Consider the following 20,272-nt stretch of genomic DNA (forward strand, 5'->3'; position numbering starts at 1 on the left):
TTCTACAACTCAGTATAAAATTCTCAAGGCATAGTCATACCTGACAGTATTCTAATTATTCTTACATTTTTTTCATATTGATGAATGATATATTAGTAATTGCCTAAGCCATACCAAAGATTCATCAACTGCATAACATAAAAAGTATTTCAACTTTCAGTATATAAATAATGCTTCTACAAAGATTTATTTACAGTCTTTAACAGACATGGTTTATTTTTCTTGGAAATAAGTCTAAGACTGAGATTGCTAAGTCACATGGTAAGTCTGTGAAGGAACTCTCAGTGAAAGGTTCAATCCCCAGTTCTGCTCCTATCAAACAAAAAAGACAGATCGGTAATATGCGAGAGACAGTCCTGGCACCCTTATTAGGTGACCTACATTGATACTGAGCTATGTATTGCCTACACCTTAGGCACTTAGGTCCTATGCATGCCTGGTCCTTGGTTGGTGCATCAGTCACCCTGCATGGCATGGCCGAGATTCGTTGGCTCTGTTGGTGTGTTGTGAAACTCCTTTCCTATTTGGGTCCTTCTTTTCCCACTTCCAATAACTTTTAGCATATGTGGGTCCTTCCATACCCACTTCCAAAACTTTTAGCATATATGGGGCCTTCTATACCCACTTCCAATAATGTTCAGCAGTATATATGGAGAAAACAGTCAGTGACTATCTATATGTCAACTCTAAATACAGCAGTCATTAGTGCTTTGTTCTCAGTGTCTCATTTTCATCTTAGCTGTCCTTTAAATAACTTTAGATCCACAGAGAAGCAGTGAGCCAGAACCATGCATGAGGTTCTGGTGACAGCACCCAGCACTAAGTCATGAGGCTTTGTGGTGTGGACCTGGGAAGACACCTTCTCTGGAGCATCGCCCCCTTCCTATCTTGCTGTGCCTGATGGCCTTGAACTTGCCAGGCAGGGGTGTTCTTCTCGGGCCTCAGCAAGATGATGTAGCACTTGGGGATGAAGATGCCACCCAGAAGCCCAGCAGTGGAAGCCAGGATGGAGAAGATTTCTACAGCCACAGTGGACTTGCCCTGGGCACTGTGGTACAGGGGCAGGAAGGCTGTCCAGACACTGCAGAACAGCAGCATGCTGAAGGTGAGGAACTTCGTCTCATTGAAGACATCTGGCAGGGCCCTGGCCAGAAAAGCCACAGAGAAGGTACCCCCTGCCAGGAAGCCCAAGTAGCCAAGCACACAGAAGAAGGTGGTATCAGAACCTTCCTGGCACTGGATGACAATGTGCTGGGGTCCGACACCATGTCCCTGTGTGGGAATGGTGGGGAGGTGGCCAACCAGACCCCACAAAGAACAACCTGAATTAAGGAAGCAATGAGGACCACTGAGGAGGAAGCACCAGGGCTCAGGCATACCCGGATCCTGCCCCCTGGCCTGGTGACCCTGAAGGCCAGGACCACTGTGACAGTCTTGGCCAGAACAGAGGAGACAGCCACCGTGAACACCACGGCAAAGGTGGTCTGACGGAGGAGGCACGTGGTGACAGTGGGTCGGCCTAGGAACAGCAAGGCACACAGGGCACAGAGGGAAAGAGAGATCAGGAGTAAGTAGCTGAGAGCTCTGTTGTTGGCCCTCACCACAGGTGTGTCCCGGTGCTTCAGGAACACTCCAAGGACCAGGACAGCCATACCACACAGGAAGATTGACACCAGAGCCAGTATGAATCCCAGTGGCTCCTCAAAGGCCAGGAAGATCTCTGTCCTGGGCAGGCAACGGTCTCTGGTATGGCTTGAGTACTGCTCCTTGGGGCACTGAAGACATCTCTTCATGTCTATGGGAGACAGACACAGAATGGGGGTTGGAGCTGGGTGTGGCTGCTGCACATCACTTAATCTCATCACTTGAGAGAAAGGGGCAGGTGGAATTCTAAGTTACAGGTCAGCCTGATCAAAATACTAAGCCACAAGCCAGGCTGAGCTGCATTATATACCATGTCTCAAAAACAAACAGCAAACCAAAACAAAGACACACACACACACACACACACACACACACACACACACACACATAAGGTTTGCCATGAGAGTACACAGAGGAGGGCTCTGACAGTGAAAAAGAGAGGCCTCATACAAAACCAAATTTGATGACAATTTGATTTTGCATTTCCATATTTTCACAGTTTAAGGAGTAAGCTCTGTAGCTCAAACAGCCAGGAATGTTATGTTCTGTTCATATTCAACTCGGGATGCACACTTTTCATACAGAGAAAGAAGGAAGTCACAAAGGGACACCCACCAGACAGCACCATTTACAAGAACTTTAAACAGCAACTGAAATTTTTCAGTGTCAGTGAAAGTCAGGGTGCTTTTACGAGTCCAGGAGAAGCTTGTGGAAATATCTAATGTATCTTTTCTTTCTTTCACTCTTTTTTTCTTTTGGTTTTTTTTTTTTTTCATTTTCAAGAAAAGGTTCAAAAGTGTAACCTCAGCTAGACTGAAACTCTTTCTGTAGACCAAGTTGGTTTCACACTCACAGATATAGCATTCCTCTGCATCCTCATGCTTGGACTAATTGCCTGAAATATCACTATCCAATGAGTTAGGTTTCTTCATCAGGGGACAAAGGATGTGCAGTATTTGTGAAGAGACAATTCATTAGGCTGTGCAACTATGGTTCATTCATTTGTCTGTCTCAATAAAGAACTCTCCAGAGAAAAATTATAAGACTAGCTTTCTCAATGGAGTTTCCACATGAAGTCTACAGGAAAGCCAAGACTGTGCAACATCTCAGCAGATGAGTGTGGTTATTAGAATAAGAATGGTCTCCACATATTTGAATGCTTGGCTCCGAGTTGGTGGACTGTCGGGATGGATTGGGAGGTGTAGCCTTGATGGAAGTGATGTGTCCCTGTGGGTAGCCTTTGAGAGTTCAACATTCCCCATCAGGCTCCCTCTCCAGTTTGCTGCCTGCCTGCCTGCTGCCTGCTGCCTGTGGAGCACAATGTAAGCTCCTAGTTACAGCTCGGACACCATGCCTAGAGCCGGCCTGCCGCCATCTGTCCTGCCATGAGGTTCATGGACTCATCCTCTGAAACTCTAAGTAAGGCCACAGTTCAATGCTTTTTCTCAAAAGCAGACTTGCTCATGGTGTCCCTTCCCAGCAGGAGAACAGTAACTAACACAATGGAGAAATAACACGAGGAGGCTCGCAGCGCCTTGTGGACCCCTCAGATTCCAGCTCCACATGCCCTACTTACCTCTTGGTCTGCAAAGTGTCCCTCGGGGCATGGGACTGCAATCAAAACAGCAGTGGGGGGCTCCCGGACGGAAACTTGGCTAAACCCCTGGAAGGCAGCTTTCACTGCAGTTTTAGGTGGGCACCTGGTAACAGTGAACACAGTGTCACCAGTGAATCTCAGGGATACAGATGCTTGACTCACCCTCACACACAGAACAAAATACTTTCCTCTCATTCTGCTACATGGATGTCTTTCAGGAAACATGTCTCTCCAAGAGATGTCAGATGGAACAGGCATCGTTATATGTGAAATGGGAAGGGCTAACCCTAGCTTACATACCTAAGGGCTTCAAAAACTTACTAAGGCTGTGTGATGTGTTGTCTTTCAAATGTGCCCTCCTACATTATCATTGGAGGTATGGGGGCGAGAGAGATGGCCCAGATACAGGAGTACAGGCTGCTTGCTCTTCAAGAGAAAGCATGTTTTAATCCCTAGAATCCACATCGTCCCTCACACTGTCACACTGTAATTCCATTCCAGACGGGCCACTACCCTCTTCTCACACCACAGGCACACATTACATATAATATATTAATATATATGCATGCAAAACTTCCAAACATGCAAATAGAAATTGTAAATGATGGAAGCCATGCCTTCCTGTCACGTTGGCCTTCTTCCCTCAGTGACTCAGAAAAGCAGCATATTTCCTTACCTCTTTTGATCCTTTTTCTTTCTTTTACATGGACTCCACAGCCTGGACATGCTTCCTTCTTGTTACTCTGTGTTCTCTTTCTTTCTCTGAAGTCTTTTATAACAGAATTGTGGCTGCTTCTGGGCTGCATGTTACAACTCATAAGACATGGCTCTCACTCTTCCTCTTCCCTGCTGCCTTTCTCTCTAAAACCATTGAGATTTACCATTTCGCTGCCCTGTTGTTTTTGCTTAACATATAAAAATAATGTATCATCACACACTCAAAATAATAAGAACATTGTAATGTACTGATCCCTCAAACTCCTCCTCTTCGCCTCTCTGCTTCTTTCTCTCTCTTTGTCTCTCTGTCTCTGTCTCTTCTCTCTGTCTCTCTCTCTGTCTCCTCTGTCTCTGTCTCTCTGTCTCTCTCTTCTCGCTCTCGTCCCTCTTCTCTGTCTCTCTCTGTCTCTCTCTCTCTGTCTCTCTCCTGTCCTCTCGCTGTCTTCTCTCTGCTCTGCCTCATTCTCTTGTCTCTCTCCTCTCTCGTCTCTCTCTGTCTCTCTCTCTCTCTCTCTGTCTCTCTCTGTCTCCTCTCCTGCTCCTCTGTCCTCTCTGTCTCTGTCTTCTCCTCCTCTGTCTCTCCTCCTTCCTCTCTCTCTCTTCTCTCTCTCTCTCTCTCTCCTCTCCTCCTCTCTCTCTCTCTCTCTCTCTCTCTCTCCTCTCTCTCTCTCCTCTCCATTCCCATCCTGAAACTTGCTCTGTAGAACAGGTTGGCCAAGTACTCAGGAATCTTCCTTCCTCTACCTTCACAGTGCTGGGGTTATAGGATTACACCACCATTCCCCAGCTGACTCGGTTTCCTCTTAAAACAGCTCGACCATGTGGCAAGGGTTATGAAGAGGGAAGGGTGTGATGCTGAGATCTCTGCCACAACAGAACAGATGAGAAATCCCTCCCAGTTCAAGCCAATTAAAGGCCTTTCACAAGAACCCTCTGACCACTTAGCATGTGTCCTTTGTTCTTTGAGTAACACATGAAAGGGAAACTCCGATTGTTGAAACACTTAAGCCCAACATTGACTGGAGATGCCACCAGAACAAAGTTAGACAAAGTGGTATCAGATGGGACTCTTCTCGACCAGCATATGACAAGAACCTGAGACATTCTATGCACCAGACAACACACATAGGCATGCTATCTCAAAACAGCCAATCATTTTGTTAATAATCATCAGGGTTTGAGCATCAAATATTTCTAAAACTCTTGTGTGTTGGACTACTCGTCACCAGATGGTGGTTTGTTGAAAAATGGTTGGGTCTTGATGCATCTAACCTAATCAATGGGTTAATTCCTCACTGGATTCATAACCTGAGGAACTACTGTAGATGTTGGAAGGAAAAACTGGGGCCTAATTGGAGGAAGTGGGTTTGGGAATTGTTTGTTGGTAAGCTGTAACTTGCTCACATATCTTATCTATCCACAGCCTCACCTAACACGGTCCTAGACACCATGAGTTGGGCAATCTCTTCCAGCACACATGTCTGCTGCCATGATGTACTGCTCAACCTCACACACTCAACTCAATGGATCGTTCTCACCTTGAAACTCTAAATCCACAAGTCAATAAAAAACATTTCCTCACTTCACACTGTTCCTCAGGTATTTGTCAAGGTGTGGGGAAATCTAATGAATGAAGTAAACAGTGTCTTCTGATTAAACTTCTATGGGAAGGTGTTTAGCTCAGTGTGTCACTATCTTCCTCTTCAAAGAGCAGGTCCTGAACACAGAAAAGGAAAACACCCTCAAAATATCACCAGGCCCAGCTTCTGATTTACATCGTGAGTCTGGTATGTGCTTTTCCCCATGTTTCACAAGTGTATATGGTATAAACATGTGTATGTTCCTTACAGCATCTATGTGGAATGATGAGAATGTGTATACAAGTGCATGTGAGGCCAGTGTCACTGCTGAGTTCTTCCTCCTTTGCTCTTCCACTACAAACATTGAAGCAGATGCTCAAAATAAAAAGCCAGAATTCCCTGCTATGCTTAGTATTAGTACGTAGCCTGCTTTCGTGTCTCCTAGCATCCACCATCCAAGAATAAAATTACAGGTACCACACTGCCCACTCAGCAGGTACTACTGTTCTGGAGGACCACTGTCTGGTCCTTGTGCTTGCACAGCAAACACTTTAACCACTGAGCCATCTCTCCAACAGCAGCTCTGATGTATTTATTTTTCTGCTCAGTCAGTATCATTCGGAGAAAGGTCTCTTAGGAGGTAAAGAGCATCATCACTTATGACTGACTGGACAAAGCCAGAGCCACATCCCCTTCATGCACAAGGAGGGATGAGGAACCCTTGGTGTGGAATTTCCTGTAGAATTTAACACTCTAGGACAAGAGTCAGATCTGCATTCAGGCAACTCACGTGGAGATCCTCCTTCAAATGGACCATCATTTGTTCCCTGAGGAACCTTGAGGGTCTATCGTGCCTACACTGACCAAACGGAAAACACCCTCAGGGGTCTTCTGCCCTTGGAAAATGTCAAACGTTGTCACCAAATCTCCATTGTCATCAAACATAATCTGACTTCCGTCAGGAGTCTTGAAGTGCACCTTTCTGAGGGCATGAAGCAGCTGGGAAAGAAAAGGAGACACTGTAACTAGGTCTTGTCTATATGGTCTCTGCAGTGATACTGTGCAACTTCCATTAAATCTGGCTTCAGTAGTTATAAGGAAGTTCAAGTAACTGTGATATTTTCAGAAATAAAAAAAAATTCTAGGTTTGATTTAATAAGACTTCATAAATCTTATCATGAAAATTTTACATACAATATACTGTGTTACTCTGTGTGTGTGTGTGTGTGTGTGTGTGTGTGTGTGTGTGTGTGTGTGTGTACTTCTTGCCCACATTGCAAAGCTCAGAGAACAACTCTCAGGAATATTTTTCTCTGATCCTGCCTCTAGGGACACAGGAATTGAACTTAAGCTTGGGGACAAGTGCCTTCACCCACTGAACAATCTCACCACCCTTAAAATTAAACCCAAAATCATCTCAACATGGTGCTGGCTCTAGGGTCTCATTTGGCTGTGCACTATTCTCCATAACCTTCCATCCCACCACACTCTTTAGATGACAAACACTTTTAAGACTTCCACAGACTGGACCCAGCACACCTAGGCCTGCCAATCACTCAGACCACTCTATCACACAGCTTCAATCACACCCATGTGACTCTTCTTATTTGTCTCCATTCTATGGTGATCATAAACGCTGTGCTTGACATCAACAATGCTGTCTTCCCATGGAGAGGATTCTTGTCCTCTTCTCCCGAACTCTGGTATTTCCTTTCACACACTCCTCACTCTTTCATCTACTTTATATCTTCATCATAGGCCACAAACAGACATCACCACCACCCTCACAGGTGCTTATCTTTAGACAGGTTCTTGCTTTGTACTATAAGTTGACCTTGAACTTGGGATTCTGTGAAGCCAACCTCCTATGTGCTAAGGTGACAAACATGAGTCACCAAGCCCAGCCTACTATAAAACGTAATCTGGCAAACTCAGCCAAAATGCCAAGAACTATAACTGGTCAATCAGTTCAAACCATATGCATCTTCACCAGGCACACAGTACAGACTCAGAGAAGCTGAATGATGGTTATGAAAGCGTATCCCACTCTTAGCCACCACCCTCACTTTATCTCAATAATGAGCAATGTGATTCCAAGAGGCTTCTGGGTCTGCTTCCTGGAGTTCATTGGTGAAGATTGAAGATAGATGTAGATTGATGAATAGATAGATAGATAGATAGATAGATAGATAGATAGACAGATAGACAAATAGAGCAAAATTACCAAAATGTATTACATAGATATGTGAAGTCATCAACTAAGGTTTTAAAATATAAAAATAACTACAGACTAGAATATTGGCTCATTGAGTAAAGACCATGCCATACAAGCTTGAGGTTAGCATTTCAAATATCTAGAAACCACCTAAATGTCAGGTCTATGAGGAAGACTTTGGTAATTACATCCTCATCACATGGAGACAGAAGATGACCAGAGCAAGCTGACTAGGAAGATTAGTCACATAAACAAGTTCTATGGTTAGAGTGAGAGGCCGTGCCCCAAAAATAAGGTAGAAGAGTGATTGCAAGGTAATTTTTCACATCATCCTCAGACCTTAGACATGTGTGTACACCCAACCCATCTGGGCCAGGATGACTACACACATGTGTCCACACTCATGCACCAAAATGTCTCCTTGAAATTTGAATTTGCAGCATGTGTATAATAATAATTATCCTCTATTTATGAAAGCTCAAATTGGGGACATTAAAAAATATTTGTTGTTCCCTGAAAGATTAATTTTACAAACAACCTGAATTTGCTATGTCAACCAACACGACAGGAAATAGACTCATCTGAGATCATAGGCAAGCATGGACCACATGTCCAATGCTGCTTCTCAGATACATCTCAGTAACAAGGATGAGATGGCACGGCTGTAGTAGACAGTCGGCTACAGCACTGTAGCTTAGTAAAAACACACATCTTGTGTCTTGGCTATCACTGAATCATCCACACATCTGCTCATGTCTTCTCTCACCTGCCAGGGATGGAAGTCCTGGGAGTCTGTACATTTCCCGTTCTGATGCCCGCAGGATAACAAATCATGCAGGACATGGGCAATGCTGTAGACAGCTGTGTAGGCAGCATCAATTTTACTCACTTCTTGGAAAGGATACTGCTTGTGTTTCAGACTCTCATTCCCGGAGCAGAAATGAACTCCCTCTGTCACTGTGCTGTTCTGCTGAGGCCATGAACAATCAAAGGTGAACTCCCAGAACTTCTTTATAAACATGTCTTCAGGGGTCTGGCTAGGGCGCAGCTGAGCAAGGAACTCAGGGAAGCCAATTGCCCTGCTGCTGTGATACAGAAGGCCAAATGTGCCATGCAAGACACGGGAAACACCTGGAATGGTCAGAGCGAGAGCCATATGCAGAGTGCCCTTGCTGACCCACACCTGGCCTGAGACATTTACACCCAATAAGCCGTACAGGATGAACTCAAAATTCGAGTTGCTTAAGAAAACCAGAACAACCTTGGCGGTGCATTTCTGCATCTTCTGGACAGTCTCTTCAATCTTCCCCGAGGACCGGTCAGAAGGGACATAGAGGTGGAACTCAATGCACACACCAGCTGGGCTCAGCACCTCAGTGGCCAGAGAGCTGGCCTGCTGCCCAAACTCATCATCATTGGCCAGAACGATCACCCAGGACCACTGGAAGTGAATTATCAGCTGGGTAACTGCACGGGAGGATATAAGGTCACTAGTCAGCGTCCTAAGGAAGGATGGGAACTGGATCTTGTCACTCAGGCTGGGCAGTGAAGATGAGTAACTGATCTGTCAAGGAAGAGCCAGGGAACATGACAGTAGGTGACAGCCAGCACTAAGTGAAATCTAATGGTCTAATTGGATTATAGGAAGGAGGGAGGGAATGGTAGGCCAGCCAATCAGAAACCTTCTAGTTCTACTAGGGGATCCATATTTGATTCCCAACACCAACATCATGTGATGGGAATCAGATAAATGCCTCTAGCTTCAAGTCCAGGAAGGCCTCTTCTGACTTCCTCCCACACCTGTGGCACAGGCTCACAAAGACATACACACATATATAAATGTATATTAAAATCTAAAGGTAATTTTGATAAAAGACTTGATATCACATTTTGAGAAGTCTGCTGGATCTGCCAAGCATCTGTACACCCCCTCACTAGTGATCATCCCAGACAGTCCTGTGGCATAGCTTTCCCTATTCCCTTCTCAGGTCCTGCCCAGCGCCCTGCCCCTCATATTTCTTCCTGCACTGCAGCTAGGCTTAGTCTGACTCTTGTTTTGCACAGCGATGTGAGGTTGTGCTTTAGATATTTCATGTGTAAGTGTGGACACGGGTGTGTCTGTCTTTCTGTCCATCCATCTGTCTGTCTGTGATGATGCACATGTAGAGGAAAGAGGATAAATTGAGAGGGCTGGTTTTCTTCCATCATTTCGGTTCCAGAAGCCCAAACTGAACTCATCAAGCTTGGTATGAAGAATCTTTACATAAGAACCATCTTGCTGTCCTTAGTTAGAACCAATAAGCTATGGGCTCTTATCAAACCACAATTGTGTGATTTCCCTTGTCTGAGAGAAATGGGAGTCGGATTTCTCAATTTGTCCAGGAATAGATGGTATCATCCTCTCAGGGAAAAAAAGTGAGTTTTTAAAGATGTGAAAAGTGGGGTCCTATGTCTGTGAGAGTTTGTTGTTGCTGTTGACATTATTTTGGATTTAGCAACACAGGATGTGGCTACTCTGCCTCAGGGCATTAGTACAAAACTTCTCCAGACACCACAAGGTATTGCAGGTTATTCTGTCTTTACACAAAGGCCTAGCATCTACTTCATTCATAGGGAGGGATACAGCTGACTGTCTCATACAGGTGGTCCTACCAGAAGGGGCAATAAAATAGAAGATATTCAGTTATGTTTGGATTGTAGACAAACAATGATATGTTAAGTATAAGTTTGTCCCATGAAACACACATGACTAATTGAAAACAAATTATATTTTAATAGATTTATTGGGACAAACTTAGACTAAAAATGACTGTTTCTCTTTGACTCAAATTTTTGTTATTTTCCATGTATAAGTGTTTTGCCTGCATGTATGACTGTGCACTACATTTATGTCAGCTGCCCTTGGAGGACAAAAGAGGAAGTCCCATTGATGAAAATGTTGTTTAAGATGATGGTGAGACTTCCCATGTGTGGTGGGAATCCATCTTCTGTCCTCTGCAAGAAGCAGCCAGTTCTCTTTACCTCTGAGTCATCTTTCCACACCCTGGAATTCAAATTTAACTAAGGCTTCCCTTGCAGCCCTACAAGATGAAAAAGAAAAATTCTTGACATAGTTTATAAACATCAAGTTTTTGTTCTGGGCATGATAGTGCACAGCACTCAGGAATCTGAGGATAAAGGATCAAGAGTTCTAGGGCAGCCTGGGTTACATGGAGAAACCCTGCTTCAATACACACACACACACACACACACACACACACACACACACACACTTTTAAAACAAAAATGAAGATTGGCTTTGGCTGTGTCATTATGTACAGAGTAGAAATATGGATTTTCTACTGCTTTAAATATACCTAAATGTGAGAAGAAAGAGAGACGCCTCAAGGCTAAAAGCACTTGCACCAAAACCATGAGTATAGGAGCTCAGATCCACGTACATATGTAACAATTTGGTGACCCCTTTAAACCTGTCACCTCAGCTCCATGAAGACTGCATACAGCAAACTCATATGTGTGTATATTTCTTTGTGACTTTGTGCCACAGGTGTGGGAGGAGGCCAGAAGAGGCTTTCCTGGACCTGAAGCTAGACATATTTGTGTGATTCCCTACTGCATAGCAAAACTCATGGGCCAAGACAGTGGATATTTGCTACTATTTTAGAGATCCTGAGTTCAATTTGCAGCACACACATAGCAAATAAAACACATCAGTAACTGCAGCTCCAATATCTTTTTCTGATTTCAATAGATACTTCGTAAAAACGTGTGTGTGTGTGTGTCTGTGTGTGTGTGTACACAAAAGATTCATATATAAGATAAAAATAAGTAAATTTTTAGAAATATAGATTTGAATTTTATATTATCCTGTTTCCTTGTCAATGCAGGGGGACTATAGTTCTCTCTAAACTATGCAGACATGAAGAAGAGAACCAGGTTGGAAATGGAGAACATTTCAGGGAACCTGACACCACAGTGAAGCTCCTCACTACTGTGACCATCACCATCAATTTCACATCATCATTAAGGGATGGCACTGCACTCATGAAGGAATAAGGCTATGAGCAACTCACCTGAGGAAACTTGTACAGTCCCAGAAGTCTGGCCATGGACACAGACAGTGATGACCGTGTGTCCCCAACCAAAGCAGCCTGAGGAGAGCCATGCTGGCACCTGTAGTTGGGGATGGGCTCCTCCTGCCCTGTGAGAAAGCCCATCGTCTCATGGAGGGCTCCATGCACTGAGTCCCCAGAGTTTCGAATGGAGAAGCCCAGGGTCACATTGGGCAACAAGTGAGCACTCCTATTAATCTCCTCAATGGCAAACACGAAACTCTGGGCCACCCTGTAGCCCCAGTTGGAGACACTGAGGGAAAGAGAAGACCACATTTATCACTCATTATGGGGTAAATGCAACAAGAATAAACATTGTGACTCAAGTATAAACACACTTCTCCATAGATACTTGTGTAGAGATATACATAGGAGCAGAGAGCAGAAGAGTCCAAGGGAGTCCACAGGGGATGTGCAGAAGGTAATCAAAGGGAATAGTTTCTAGACAGCAGCAATATTTGGAGATCTAGTGCATAAGCTGGGTTTGATGGCACACATGTTTATTGTCAGCTGTCAAGAGACAGAGGCTCTGTGAGTCAGAGACCAGAGCATCGTCTACATAGCTAGTTCCAGGCAGCCAGAGCTACACAGGAGACCTTGTCTCAAGGAAAGAAGGAAAATAATCGATTGAAAAGGTTGGTTGGATACAAATATTTGTACCTAACATTGATTTCAGAAGGTCCAGAAGATAGAGGGAAGGAATTTGAAATATGGTCTTCAGATATGACTGAGACACTGCACACATGATCTCACAGCAGCTCAGCTGCCTGCACTGGGACTGCACAAGCCTAAGCCTTCAACAGCCAATCATGAGTGGGGCAATTCCACGTGGGACACTGCTCCTCCCTGCTGAACTTTTGGCAACTGATGTATTTGGCGGGTGGAAAGGCTGTCATTTTCTCTCTATGCACTCACATATTGAACTGACCAAGCTCCCATGGACAGGTCCAAACTAGAAGTCACACATATGACCCTCATTTATATCAATGGGTACAAAACCAAGAGGCATCAATTTCAGAAATCAACCTGCAGAGAGGAATGGGAAATGAAACGTATGGAAGGAAAATAACAGAGGTAGGAGAATGAGAATAAATTAAATGCACTATATGAACATATAAATTCTCCAAGAGCAAATCTAATAAATTGTAAGGCATATGCGTACAGGCAACACCAAGACTGTGCAACACATCACATTGAGACATTTTTCATATATATATTGGCACATTTGTGCAGCAACAATAATTAAAGAAAGGCAATGAATGTGAAAGGGGTGCGTATGGGATGCATACAGCGGAGTAAAGACATATACATGTATAGTGGGACAAGACTTCTCTCTGTATTGCTACCTAGCCTGGAATGCACAGATATCCACCTGCCTCCCTGGGACTCAAGGCACATACAAGGCACATGCCACCATACCCAACTGAAGTTGTATGCTTCAATTAAATGTTAAATGTGTTAATGCTGAGAGTACATTTGACTTTAGATGAGGAAAAGATTCCACATCAGCTAATCTAACCTCCAACTCACTAGAGAGCTGAGAATGACCTTGAGCTTCTTTTACGTGTGTATGGGCATGCACGCATATGTCAGCCAGATGTTGACCTCTGGTATCTTCGTCGAATATGCTTAGTGTGGGATGAGTATGTGTGCGTGTGTCTGTGTGCTTGTGGGAGGTATGTCTGTGTCTCTGTGTGTGTGTGTGTGTGTGTGTGTGTGTGTGTGTGCACATGTGTGTCTGTGTCAGTGTGTTTCTGTGTATGTCTGTGTGTGGGGATGTGTGCCTGTGTGTCTGTGTCGAGCTGTGTGTCTGTGTGTGTCTATGTGTGTGTGTTTCTATGTATGTCTGTGTCTGTGTGTGTCTCTCTGTGTCTGTGTCTGTGTGTCTTTTGTCTATGTTGTGCATGGGTGTATTTCCTTATGGTGGGGAAAGGCCATGCTCAGCCACAGCAACAATTTTAAAAAGGAAGGATATTAAGACTTTAAAAATAATAATACAAATCATAAGGCTGAGTTGGGAACTACTCTGTGGAACAGTAGTTAAAAATCTGGGACAAGAATGAGCAAAGGAAGCTTTTAGCTGTGGCTCAGTTCATGGACTATGAGCCTCATAAGCCAACTGTGGAAGTACATGGCTATAGTCACAGGACCTAGAAGGTGGAGGAAGGAAGATCAGAACTTCAAGGTCAGCACCTATTACCTAGAAACCTGAGGCAACATGAAACTCATAACAAATAAGAGCAAAAGAAATACCCTAGAGAAGAACCATGGGGCCTGAGGACTGACGAACAACGTACTAATTACACATTTAGGCATTCAGCACACACACCTGCCTAGACGTCCTTTTGAGTAGCAAGCACACACAAAAACTCAAGAATCCACTGAGCTGAGGAGCACACACACTACAGCCAGTGCAGGAGAAGCCTATTGTACAAATAAGAAAGATAGAGGGAGAGAGACAGTGTAAAAGGAGAGCTACAGAGCTACTACCTTTCTACACAGAGAATGGGGGTGGCCATCCAGCTGGGATTCTGAGAATCAGTCCTTCTCCAAGGCTTCACACAACTTTTAAAGCTGCTTCTGGCTTTCAGAGATTCCTGCCCCACAACAAGGACTTACCTTGAAGCCTGCAGCGTGGCCGGTGGGGCACTGAAATCACACATAGTACCATTAGAGAAGTGAAAGATGGAGAAACTGCCCCCCACCATGACATCTCGGGACGGTCAAAGTGAGGGATCTGCCTTGGCAACAGCCAGGCTCTCTGTCCAGGAAGGGCAGACCCAGAGACACAGACAAAGAGAATAGAAAGGAGGGCACGCAGCCACATGCCTGCTGAAAGCCACACTGCCAAGGGCAGGACAGCCCCATATGGGGCAGTGGCAAGCAGTGAACTGGGCTTTTATGTGGGATATAGCCATTGATCGAGTCCCTGAGATTAAGGCCACACTGGGAAATCTAGGTCCACAGGCTGTGTAGAGAAGGTGGGTGAACTGGGTGGCCACAAAACCCCAGAGCCATTAAGTTTTATCCCTTCTCCTGAGGGTTCTTAGCCTGTCTGCATCCAGGGATACAGATCTTGCCATCACCTGCGACTATAGGAAGAGCGACAATGGGCACGGCTGTCTCCTAAGGGGCCTGCAAGGGAAGGAGCAGCTGTGCCCAGGGTGCTCAGGGCACTGATCTGTAGAGTGGCCCCAGGTGGGGACAGGGAGCAACATGTCCAGTAGCTGAAAGGAAAATATTTTTAGCATGTAGGTCAATCACTACAGCCCTGCATTGTCCTGCCCACGTTCTTGCATAGTTTGATCCACCAGCCCATGTTCTTAGCGGTCGTTGCAGTTCCTTAGAAAAGATTCTGAAATGTTTTATGATGGAGTTTTGGACATACAAAAACCAAACTGCAGAAAACAACCAATGCCCCTGTCATCCTGGAGTCATGCCCTATTCTTCCAGGCTACTGAGATTTTTATCTGTATTGGAGAACAAATGCCAAGCCTGGCAGGATGGCTCTCCAGGTAGATTCATCTGATACACAAGCTTGACGACCTGTGTTTGATATCATGAACACATTCAAGCACAGAGGAAGAGAAAAAACTCCACAAAGTTGTCCCCTGACTCCACATAGAAGCTATTGCATCCAACACACACACACACCTAGTTCATACATACACAGTAGAGTATTTTATATAAGAAGGCAAATTCCAGACTTTGTTATTCCAAATGATAAGTATAATTTCATAACATAATCCCGCTATGCAAAAAGACCCCAACTCAATCCTCACGTCCATGACTTGAGACGAGAACTGACTTCTGGAACCTTCCCTCTGACCTCCAAATATGTGCTGTGGCATGTCCATGTCCAAAGACACAGACACAGACACGGAGGGAACACACACAAACACACCAATGTATGAATCAATAAACATAAAACTGCAGGGAGATAGAATACGTCAGTAATAATTCCAGCTCACTCGTATACCACACTACACTTATTTAGAATTCACTTTAAATTGTTTGGCCTTTTCTCAGATAGAAGAATATTAGGAACGTTATGTAATACATTGACAATTCATTTCATACTAGTTTTATTGAGCAGTAATTCACATAGTGTACAATTCATCCATGTCCACTATACAATTTTCCATATGTGGGAGCACACATAGATCCCAGCACTCAGGAGGCAGAAACAGGAGGAGTGCTCCAAGTAGGAAGCCAGGTAGACTGCCCCAAATAATGAATAAAAAAAGATGACAATCTAGTATATTTGTTTTCTTTTATAACTAGTAATGAATACTTTTAACTCTTAGATACCTGTGGGAAGTGGTTTAAGAATATGAGTGCATGTGCACACAGAGGCCAGAGGTGGTGGTTTCCGTGGAGTTAAAATTACATTTGGCTGTGAGCTGCCTCACATGTGTTCAGGCAACCAAACGGAGGTCCTCTGGAAGAGCTGTAAGTATTCTTTAACACGGAGCCATCTCTCTAGTCCCAGCTAGCATTTTAGAACTTCTCACACCAGAAAGAAGGACTGCACCAATTACACTTCACTCCTCACCTCTAATCTCTCCCCGACAAATTCAGGAAATTAGCAGTCTAATATATTTCTCTATGGGTTCACTTCTTGAGGGTATTGCATAAAATGGAATATAAGATATATGATTTTCTTTGTCTGGATTCTACAACTCAGTATAAAATTCTCAAGGCATAGTCATACATGACACAGTATTCTAGTTATTCTTATATTTTTTTCATATTGATGAATGATATATTAGTAATTGTCTAATCCACAGCAAAGATTCATCAACTGCATAACATAAAAAGTATTTCAACTTTCAGTATATAAATAATGCTTCTACAAAGATTTATTTACAGTCTTTAACAGACATGGTTTATTTTTCTTGGAAATAAGTCTAAGACTGAGATTGCTAAGTCACATGGTAAGTCTGTGAAGGAACTCTCAGTGAAAGGTTCAATCCCCAGTTCTGCTCCTATCAAACAAAAAAGACAGATCGGTAATACGCGAGAGACAGTCCTGGCATCCTTATTAGGTGACCTACATTGATACTGAGCTACCTATTGCCTACACCTGGGCATGGTACTTAGGTCCTATCCATGCCTGTCCTTGGTTGGTGTATCAGTCACCCTGCCCGGAATGGCCGAGATTTGTTGGCGCTGTTGGTGTCTTATGAAGCTCCTTTCCTATTTGGGGCCTTCTTTGCCCACTTGCAATAACATTTATCATATATGTGTCTTCATTGCCCCCTTGCAATAAATTTTAGCATATATGGGGTCTTCTCTACCCACTCCCAATAACTTATAGCATATATGGGGCCTTCTATACACACTTCCAATAACTCTTAGCATATATGGGGCTTCTATACCCACTTGCAATAACTTTTACCATATTGGGGCCTTTTATATCCACTTCCAATAACTTTTCACAATACATCTGGAGAAAACAGTCAGTGACCATCTATATGTCCACTCTAAATACAGCAGTCATTAGTGTTTTGTTCTCAGTGTCTCATTTTCATCTTAGCTGTCCTTTAAGTAACTTTACATCCACAGAGAAGCAGTGAGCCAGAACCATGCATGAGGTTCTGGTGACAGCGCCCAGCACTAAGTCATGAGGCTTTGTGGTGTGGACCAGGGAAGACACCTTCTCTGGAGCACCGCACCCTTCCTATCTTGCTGTGCCTGATGGCCTTGAACTTGCCAGGCAGGGTGTTCTTCTCGGGCCTCAGCAAGATGATGTAGCACTTGGGGATGAAGATGCCACCCAGAAGCCCAGCAGTGGAAGCCAGGATGGAGAAGATTTCTACAGCCACAGTGGACTTGCCCTGGGCACTGTGGTACAAGGGCAGGAAGGCTGTCCAGACACTGCAGAACAGCAGCATGCTGAAGGTGAGGAACTTCGTCTCATTGAAGACATCTGGCAGGGCCCTGGCCAGAAAAGCCACAGAGAAGGTACCCCCTGCCAGGAAGCCCAAGTAGCCAAGCACACAGAAGAAGGTGGTGCCAGAACCCTCCTGGCACTGGATGACAATGTGCTGGGGACTCGACACCATATCCCTGTGTGGGAAGGGTGGGGAGGTGGCCAACCAGACCGCACAAAGAACAACCTGAATTAAGGAAGCAATGAGGACCACTGAGGAGGAAGCACCAGGGCTCAGGCATACCCGGATCCTGCCCCCTGGCCTGGTGACCCTGAAGGCCAGGACCACTGTGACAGTCTTGGCCAGAACAGAGGAGACAGCCACCGTGAACACCACGGCAAAGGTGGTCTGACGGAGAAGGCACGTGGTGACAGTGGCTCGGCCTAGGAACGACAAGGCACACAGGGCACAGAGGGAAAGAGAGATCAGGAGTAAGTAGCTGAGAGCTCTGTTGTTGGCCCTCACCACAGGTGTGTCCCGATGCTTCAGGAACACTCCAAGGACTAGGACAGCCATACCACACAGGAAGATTGACACCAGAGCCAGTATGAATCCCAGTGGCTCCTCAAAGGCCAGGAAGATCTCTGTCCTGGGCAGGCAACGGTCTCTGGTGTGGCTTGAGTACTGCTCCTTGGGGCACTGAAGACATCTCTTCATGTCTGTGGGAGACAGACACAGAATGGGGGCTTGGAGCTGGGTGTGGCTGCACATCACTTAATCTCATCACTTGAGAGAAAGGGGCAGGTGGAATTCTATCAGTTACAGGTCAGCCTGATCAAAATACTAAGCCACAAGCCAGCCTGAGCTGCATTATATACCATGTCTCATAAACAAACAGCAAACCAAAACAAAGACACACACACACACACACACACACACATAAGGTTTGCCATGAGAGTACACAGAGGAGGGCTCTGACAGTGAAAAAAGAGGCCTCATACAAAACCAAATTTGATGACAATTTGATTTTGCATTTCCATATTTTCACAGTTTGAAGGAGTAAGCTCTGTAGCTCAAACAGCCAGGAATGTTATGTTCTGTTCATATTCAACTCGGGATGCACACTTTTCATACAGAGAAAGAAGGAAGTCACAAAGGGACACCCACCAGACAGCACCATTTACAAGAACTTTAAACAGCAACTGAAATTTTTCAGTGTCAGTGAAGTCAGGGTGCTTTTACGAGTCCAGGAGAAGCTTGTGGAAATATCTAATGTATCTTTTCTTTCTTTCACTCTTTTTTCTTTTGTTTTTTTTTTTTCCATTTTCAAGAAAGGTTCAAAAGTGTAACCTCAGCTAGACTGAAACTCTTTCTGTAGACCAAGTTGGTTTCACACTCACAGATATAGCATTCCTCTGCATCCTCATGCTGGACTAATTGCCTGAAATATCACTATCCAATGAGTTAGGTTTCTTCATCAGGGGACAAAGGATGTGCAGTATTTGTGAAGAGACAATTCATTAGGCTGTGCAACTATGGTTCATTCATTTTGTCTGTCGCAATAAAGAACTCTCCAGAGAAAAATTATAAGACTAGCTTCTCAATGGAGTTTCCACATGAAGTCTACAGGAAAGCCAAGACTGTGCAACATCTCAGCAGATGAGTGTGGTTATTAGAATAAGAATGGTCTCCACATATTTGAATGCTTGGCTCCGAGTTGGTGGACTGTCGGGATGGATTGGGAGGTGTAGCCTTGATGGAAGTGATGTGTCCCTGTGGGTAGCCTTTGAGAGTTCAACATTCCCCATCAGGCTCCCTCTCCAGTTTGCTGCCTGCCTGCTGCCTGCTGCCTGTGGAGCACAATGTAAGCTCCTAGTTACAGCTCGGACACCATGCCTAGAGCCGGCCTGCCGCCATCTGTCCTGCCATGAGGTTCATGGACTCATCCTCTGAAACTCTAAGTAAGGCCACAGTTCAATGCTTTTTCTCAAAAGCAGACTTGCTCATGGTGTCCCTTCCCAGCAGGAGAACAGTAACTAACACAATGGAGAAATACACGAGGAGGCTCGCAGCGCCTTGTGGACCCCTCAGATTCCAGCTCCACATGCCCTTACCTCTTTGGTCTGCAAAGTGTCCCTCGGGGCAGGGACTGCAATCAAAACAGCAGTGGGGGGCTCCCGGACGGGAAACTTGGCTAAACCCTGGAAGGCAGCTTTTACTGCAGTTTGAGGTGGGCACCTGGTAACAGTGAACACAGTGTCACCAGTGAATCTCCAGGGATACAGATGCTTGACTCACCCTCACACACAGAACAAAATACTTTCTTCTCATTCTGCTACATGGATGTGTCTTTCAGGAAACATGTCTCTCCAAGAGATGTCAGATGGAACAGGCATCGTTATAGTGAAATGGGAAGGCTAACCCTAGCTTACATACCTAAGGGCTTCAAAAACTTACCTAAGCTGTGTGATGTGTTGTCTTTCAAATGTGCCTCCTACATTATCAATTGGAGGTATGGGGGCGAGAGAGAT

The 20,272-nt window shown here is 44.7% G+C and overlaps 2 protein-coding genes across 2 annotated transcripts; both read right to left on the reverse strand.

The window, feature by feature from the left end:
• Positions 1–819: 819 nt before the first annotated feature.
• LOC127186429 (vomeronasal type-2 receptor 26-like) lies at positions 820–14,692 on the reverse strand. The gene is given in 9 exon segments (XM_051142806.1): positions 820–1,259; positions 1,262–1,795; positions 3,221–3,344; positions 6,329–6,360; positions 6,363–6,537; positions 8,520–9,317; positions 11,827–12,118; positions 14,485–14,581; positions 14,584–14,692. Coding segments are annotated over 9 exon segments (2,601 nt in total).
• Positions 14,693–17,484: 2,792 nt separating this feature from the next.
• Positions 17,485–19,979, reverse strand: LOC127186430 (vomeronasal type-2 receptor 26-like; the record flags this gene model as incomplete). Its single annotated transcript, XM_051142807.1, is given in 3 exon segments — positions 17,485–17,591; positions 17,594–18,460; positions 19,856–19,979. Coding segments are annotated over 3 exon segments (1,098 nt in total), but the record flags the coding sequence as incomplete, so codon positions are not given.
• Between the last annotated feature and the right edge of the window lie 293 nt (positions 19,980–20,272).

Source organism: Acomys russatus, unplaced genomic scaffold, assembly GCF_903995435.1.
Source record: "Acomys russatus unplaced genomic scaffold, mAcoRus1.1, whole genome shotgun sequence".
NCBI lineage: Eukaryota > Metazoa > Chordata > Mammalia > Rodentia > Muridae > Acomys > Acomys russatus.